The sequence below is a fragment of the Setaria viridis genome, chromosome 4, assembly GCF_005286985.2.
Source record: "Setaria viridis chromosome 4, Setaria_viridis_v4.0, whole genome shotgun sequence".
NCBI lineage: Eukaryota > Viridiplantae > Streptophyta > Magnoliopsida > Poales > Poaceae > Setaria > Setaria viridis.
Window position 1 is genome coordinate 24,398,218 of NC_048266.2, and position 7,662 is coordinate 24,405,879.

Consider the following 7,662-nt stretch of genomic DNA (forward strand, 5'->3'; position numbering starts at 1 on the left):
ACCAATGCACTTGCCCTTACATGTTGTGTTTGGTTAGGGTCCGTAGGTCAGGTGGAACGAGGAGGACAACATCAAAATGGAATATTTCTTGAAAAAAGAGGGAGGGAACGATTCCTCCAAATCCGTCGGATCGCTCCGTCCCTCGCGGACAGCATCTCGCTCCAGTCTCCTCCTTGCGCCATCCCGCGCTCGCTCCTGCTCGGTCCACCGCCGCCGCTCGGCTCCGCCCGCCACCGCTCCCGCTCCGCCCAGCCGCCGCTTGCGGCCGCGTGCGGAGGTGCGGCCCCAGCCAATGAGGCCCGACGGTAGGGCTGCGGGCGGAGGGGCAACGGCCCAGGGGTCCTCCATGGCCGGTGAGAGGAGGGGGCGTGGCTTGGGAATCCAGCCAAATTGGTCCACGCGAGCTCAGGGGTGATTGGCAGCGGCGCGGTAGGCTGATTTCTTCCTGATTTCTTCCGATGGATGGCCGGCGTGCTCCGGGGAGTGTCGCCGGAGGGAGGCTGGGCGGCGCTCAGTCCTCCACTCCAGCGCGGCGACGACTCGAGGAAGGGGATGAGGCCCTGCTATCTGAGGCTAACAGTGAGTCCCGCGGCTAACGGAATACAAATATCATTTATTTCATTTATCCTCGTCCCTCCAACCAAACAACAAAACTGAGGTGTCCCATCCCTCCAACCAAACACCAAGTGGGATCATCTCATCCCTTTAAAAAGGGATGATCCTGTCCCGTCTCGCTTGTCCCTCCATCCAAACACACCCTTAGGGTCCACTTGGACGCTGGCATGTGTGTCTTCCAAACCTTTGACCGGCTAAATTTTGGTGGGCAAATTGTTCTCTCCTCAAATTAATCGAACTTTAGCATCAAAATGAAGTGCGCGAATCATGGCTTCGATTCAAATGCCATTCTTATCCACGGTGAATGCCTAAACTTTAGCTTAGCTGCTGCGGACATTCATTCAAACGCGCTCTAATAGTTCTTCTGGGACATAACACACATTTGTATTTGTATCATCCTTGCAATTAAATTGATCCATCAAAATCCATCTTGAATCTATTTTGGTGCTAAAATTTATAATTACATATCATGCCCATATATACACCTAATCCCATTATGTGCTCATGTTCAAGTTTAAGCATGACTTTCTAGAGACACACTGGGCCTTTTGTTTCTACTTCTCTCAGTCATGCTTAGATGATAATCTAAGTAAAGATTTTCATGCTTCTCACTTTTCATTTCTTGTAGTTCAAATCTCTGAAGCAGCTTACCACATAAGCGAGAATTTAGGAAAATAAGTAAGAATTTAGGAAAATAAGTAAGACGTTTGGTGGGATTCTCGCTTATGTTCACCGATAAGCCGCTTATAAGCGGAAACAAACAGGGCTGGACTAGAGAACAAATAGGCGTTATAATAGTGATTTCCAGTCTCAGTGTGCTGCAGTAGCAATCTCAACCGAACAGGCTATATCTTGACGTCATGGGATATGTCAAGGTCAGTAATGTGATTGTATTCCATTTCCTATTTTGATATGGATTAGGTTTTGGATTAAGACACGGTACTTAATGACCAATCTGCTGAGATAACTCAAAAATTCATCAGTGTTGATTCTTGTTATCTGGTCCAAGGTTTCATTTTGCTTCGTAACCAACGTGTCATGGGCATTGCTACAGTTGTGATGATGTACAGTACCTCAGTCTCAATTCTTATGTTCAGAGATCAAACCGCATGTCTTTCCGTCCTTTTTCAGCAGTTTAGGCCGATCCTGGTTCTTAAACTCTAGACAAAACATATTCATGTTCCAATCGAAGTGAAAAATTTGTAATGTAACTGCTGATAAAAAAAATAACTATGAAAGTCAACCCCTTTTGTTATTTCCCCATGAAGCCAACAGCAACACCCAAACAACAGGCAACCATGCTTTGCAGACGGTGACCGAGCGGCATTCAACTAAGAAAATCATTGCAAAAGTATGGCCATTTGCTTACACTCGCCCAAGGTCACACAATGTTGCTTCTCTAGAATTTGATCAAGAATTTGGCAGAATCATGCGATCTAGTCCACATTTCCAGAAACAAGCATTAGCAACATAAATCATAACATGAGCCTGCAGAACCGGATACTGTAACCACCATACAAGAAAATGGAACATGTTTTGTACCGGTTATAAACCATTAATGGCTACATGTAAGCTTGTCCGTACTTTGTGACAAATATGAAACTTTTCAAAAAGCTTCTCAGCTGACTCCAAGCAATGCTGTCATAAAGGCATCGAGTTTCCTGCAAGCAAAATAAGGCAACGTGTTAGTAACTCAGTATGTACGGTATAGAAAACAGTTTGTATGGGCACAGATGAAAAAACCACTAGAAAACAGAACTACTAGTGTTTTGTGACAAGACAATGACAAGTACACCAGCACCGAATAATGACAACAGAAGAATGAGAAAATTAAAAACATAGTGCATGAACAAAAGTACAGTAATAACAGTGAAATCATACAGGTTGAATACTGTATGTATTAGATATGTGTTCCAGCCAAATCAATTAATAAAACGGACCAGCAAAAACTGTGCCAACAATAGTAATAGTAAACATATCACAACACAGTAAACTGGGAGACATAAGGAGGTTTTAGTAAATTTTAGGGATTTACGAGCATAAGGACTAAGGAGGCAATCCGAAACGTATTAGCCTATTGGGAAGAGTTGAAGCGTTCAAAAGGCATGTAAAAAATTAACAATCAACCATCCACGTTACTTGAAAAAACAGAATGATTCTACAATGAAAGTCACTAGTTTTAGTGGCAATTGCAGATCATCTGGTAAGGATGAAAATTACTTAATAAAATAGAAGGCAGACAATAGCACAGAATTACATGTACAAGTCAGAGAGAATGATTTGGATCTATTTTCGTGGGTCTTCATAGGGTTTTTTTTTTTTGGCTGCAGCAACAAGAACCAGACTCCTCATCTCTGGCAAGTACAAGTAGCTCACTAGGGAAGAAAGATGATGCAGAGAGCCTAGGGAGGTGGCCAGCATTAGAGAAGGGCACTGGAGAGATGAGGCAGGCATGGACAACCTGTTTTGCTTGTCGGAGCTTGGAGGTGCAAGATGGTAACTGGCAGCACCAATCTAAACTTATTCAAAGGCAAGAACTTTGACTTGGGACAAAACTAAAACTTACATTTTGGAAAAGAGTATATATTAGAAAAATCCCCAAATCCTATTTTCTAGAGTTTGCTGAGTCACACACCCAAGTCTGACTCCAACACCTCCACCCTAGTCCAGGTAATAGCATATTAGGGAGAATAGGAAACGAAATTGAGTTATATACATTTTTGAAAGAATTCACCATGCATATCTTCTGGTAACGCAATTAACAAGGTTACAGAATTTTTGACAACAGAATATATGCCATGTATTTATTTATGTCTATGGCAAATAACATATACAGGATCTACAGAAATTTAAGAATTCCACATTTCAATACATATTCATATTTAACTAAAATAGCAATTTTGGTGTTTCTCAGACATTCATGTGCAAAGGGAGCAAAGCAAACATTTGAACTATCCATCCACATGCATATATTTCAAACTCATGTGCTGATCCTACTGTCTGCATCTTTCAACAATAGCTCACAAAAGTAAAACATGGAAAATGTGCAAAGAGTTAGAGAAGATAGCTTTCTAAATCGTCCTTAGACTGTTAATAGAAAAGAAACAAACTAAAACAAATCGATGATAGTACAGCATATGAAATAGTTAAGACACCAGCATTTTGATGATTTAACTATATGTACAAAGAACCGGAACATGGGCACATCATTGGACTATTAAAAGTAATTCAGACTGTTCATTTCTTTCAATGTTATCCCACTTGCACAATTGATAACAATTAGATACAAAGGAGTCATGCAATGATTTTATAAATTAATCCATGTACTCCTCTAGTTAATTTCAAATATGAACTTGTGACTTGTCGATCATCAGACAAGTTTCCGGGTTGCTTCATTGAACTATATCATTGTTTCTCAGACATGGACACTGCATCCTAGGCAAAATGAAGCCCGAAAAAAAAAGGATGGCATATTTTATTGGATAAAAAGAAACAGTTGTCATCAAGATGCACTTGAACTCTGGAACCAGAACTCAATCTACAAATCTCCATGCACTGATCTCCAAAACAATAGATCCAATAAAGAACTGAAAGAAAACAGATTTGCCAATCAATTCTACATTTCTACTCGTCTTACTAGTTAGCAACTTAGCATACAATTCTAAAGTAGTAACTATTCATGTGCTAGATACATATTCCTAGGCATATGCAAACTTCCATACTTATAAGTGCAATATGATGTTAAAATACCAAGCAACTGCAATGGCAGCACCAGAGGAAATTAAACAGAGTTGTAGCAAAACAGTTCTTTTGCGGAGTTATATGTACTGGACAGGAAAAGATACATATATGTACTTAAAGTAACCTATAAAAGTTCTACAAAAAATGATTTGACAACTGACGATTGAATCCTGATCTGCCCCAGTAAATCTAGTTAATAGTAATTCCTTTTATTTCTTTAGCAAATAGTTGCTAGTACATGTATATCATCACTATTTCACACTGAATAAATATTTCTAGGTCTATTGATATTTCTCAACTTTATTCCTTTGTGAAATAGTAACAATTCCACAGCAACAGCAGTGACTATACATGGGCTGAATGCATATTGCTAGGTCTATCAAAACTCTCATGCTTATTTATGCAAAAGATTAACAGATCTAGCAACTGCCATGGGTGCACCAGAGGAAATTGAACAATAATTGTAGCAAATAAGTTGTTTGGTAGGGACACATGTGATGAACAAGAAAAGACAGACACAAGAAGTTGTTTGGCAAAGGCCAATCCTGATCAACCTTTTACATCTAAAAAATGAGAACTTCCTTCATAAATGCTTGTAAAATAGTTGTTTGTTCATGCGCTACTGTTCTGCATACATAAATGGTGCCAGGCCAGTGGAAACGTGCATCCTTATTTCTGTGCGAAATGGAGCGACGGACATGGGGGCGCCAGAGGAATGTAAACAAACAGTGGCAGAAATGAAATTTTTTCGTGGAATGTAAACAAAAAGTGGCAGAAATGCAATTCTTTCGCGGAATCCACAATCTACACATTTCAACCTCATATCTCTGACTGGCCCTGATCGTCAATTTGAACAGAAACCCCACAAAATTTCAATTCCTAGAGCCGGTGCAGTTAAAGTTCAGCACAGCCAAGGATGGGTTCCTATCCCCGGGCAGTCCCAGCACTGCAAATCTGCAATAAGGAAGTAACCAAAAAGAAAAACCAGCAAGAGCAGCACCTTGGGGGACGACGCCCCAGCTCTGGGACTCGGGAGAAATCGCAGACCGGAGGCGCGTTGAGGCGACGGCGCTGTGCAGCGGCATCACAGTGAGCAAACCCCCGCACACAGAGGGTAACCTGGACCGCGGCGGAGAAATGTGAGAGGAGAAGCGAAAGAAATAAGGACCGGTTAGGTTTAGAATACCTGTGGACCACGGACGGGCGGGAAGAGGCGGCGAGGGGCGAGGAAGGAGGGTGGGGGTGGGCGCCGAGGATGCTGCGGCGGAGCGAGGAGGAGACGGCGCGGGCTAAAACCCTAGATCGGAGGACCACGGGCGAGGCCGCCATTGTCCTGACTCATGAGGTGCGGGCTGCTAGATGCGGGAAGGGAGGCTTGGGTTTCGGCGAGGGGTTAATCGACGTGGTCCAATGGGGTGTTTGGATACGAGGTGTTAAACTATAACAGTGTCACATCGGATGTTCAGATATTAATTTGGAGAACTAAATATGAGCTAATTATAAAACTAATTGCAGAACCATGTGCTAATTCGCGAGACAAATCTATTAAGCCTAATTAATCCATCATTAGCAAATGGTTACTGTAGAACCACATTGTCAAATCATAGACTAATTAGGCTTAATAGATTTATCTCGCGAATTACACTCCATCTGTGCAATTAGTTTTGTAATTAACCAATATTTAATACTCTTAATTAGCATCCAAACATCCAATGTGATGGGTGTTAAATTTTAACACCCTATTGCCAAACAGAATGACAGGGGTCAGCCGTCTCCCCCAATGTGCACAGTTGCCACGACCGAACACCATCATCATGCTTGGCGGCAGCAGTCGCTCGGAAGATCGTCGACAGGGTCCGAAGACAGCCGCCCTCCTCCGGTGGACGTGCTGACAGGAGTCGAAGGCCGGAGCAGGAGGTGGCGACCCGGGGACTTGGTCCTTCTCCTTGTACTTTACTTTACTTAGCTTATCTCTTTGTCTTCTCCACACACCCGGTTCACCTGTAACCCTGAGCCCTCCTTGCGCTATAAAAGGAGAACTAGGGGCCCCAATACCGGGAGGACTCTCAAGCCAATAGAACCCACACACTCACCTCTAGAGCATCAGTGCACACCCAAGAGACTTGGGACCGGCTCCCTCTCTCACTTGTTTGTAACCCTTACTTCAGACCTTGCGTGAGCAACACGAGCAGCTCCTCATACTGGACGTAGGGCTTTCCTTGCCCGAACCAGTCTAATCCCGTGTCCTCTCACGCCACCATCCAAAGCCTTACGCGCATAAAAGAAATTTACTAGCCGTAGTCTTGATCCGCTAATCTTGACAACGATAGTTGGCACGCTAGGTAGGGGACCTTTGCTCGTATATCACCGGCTTCAGATGGCCTGCCACGACGCCAGCTTCGCTCCGGGCTCCCTCGTCCACTTCGGGAGCTTGGACTTCCTCGCCACAGGGGAGGGGATCGAGCTGATCCCTCTTCTTGTCTTGCCCGCTCGCCCCGTCATCTCTGGCTCCGCCGCCGGGATGGCGGCGAGCAGCCGGGCGCGCGCCGTGGGGCCCCCTTCGGAGGAGTGGCCCTTCGGGCTGCGCAACGTCGCGGTGACCTACGGTCATCGACTGGCACGGTCCATGACCGTGCCGCCCATGAGCAACAAGCTCGTGGGCGTGGCGAGGATAACTTCTGACGCCAGCTCCAACAACGGGAGCCACCACCCCTCGCGCGAGTGCTTCATGGACGACACGTACTCCGAGGGATCCAATGATGACGGCGCCGAAGGGAGGCAGCGCACTCCCCCACCGCGTGCCGCAGCTACAACTGGGGCCCTTGCTAGGGTCCCGGTGCGGCCACGACAGCCGGAGGCGCGCGCGGCGCCCCACCAGAAGGTCGAGCGCCCCCGCAACGAAGGCGGGGCACGGCAATGGGCACGTGACGTCCAGCAATGCATTTGCGTGGACGAAGATCACCCTCAGCTCTTCGCCCACGCCTGCCAGAATATCGCTGCAGTGGCAGCCCTGCTCCAATGACTCCCCGAGCCGGCGACGCCCGAGGAGCGTCAGGCGCACCAGGAGGTGCGCAACCTGCTCGAGTGCGCCGCCGTCCAGCAGGCAGAGAGCTCCGCGTCCTGGCGACGTGGGCAAAACGCCAGCAGGGCAGCACCCACCGCACCTCCCGAGAGGCGGGGGGAGTCTATCCACCAGCCTCCTCCCAGGGCGAACCGGGCCGCGCCCGCTCGACGGACACCGCCGCCCACAGGAGGCGGCGCTCAGTCTGTTCACCGGCGCGTCGGCCCCATCCGCGATGCCCGCGA

General features: G+C 46.2%; 1 protein-coding gene across 1 annotated transcript; it reads right to left on the reverse strand.

Annotated features, from left to right (window-relative positions):
- Positions 1–1,941: 1,941 nt before the first annotated feature.
- On the reverse strand, positions 1,942–5,744 carry LOC117854146 (uncharacterized). The gene is made up of 3 exons (XM_034736445.2): positions 5,543–5,744; positions 5,357–5,475; positions 1,942–2,276 (listed from the first exon to the last, which is right to left on the reverse strand). Exons 1-3 carry the CDS (start codon positions 5,683–5,685, stop codon positions 2,257–2,259), a joined length of 282 nt encoding a protein of 93 aa, XP_034592336.1. The 5' UTR covers positions 5,686–5,744; the 3' UTR covers positions 1,942–2,256.
- Between the last annotated feature and the right edge of the window lie 1,918 nt (positions 5,745–7,662).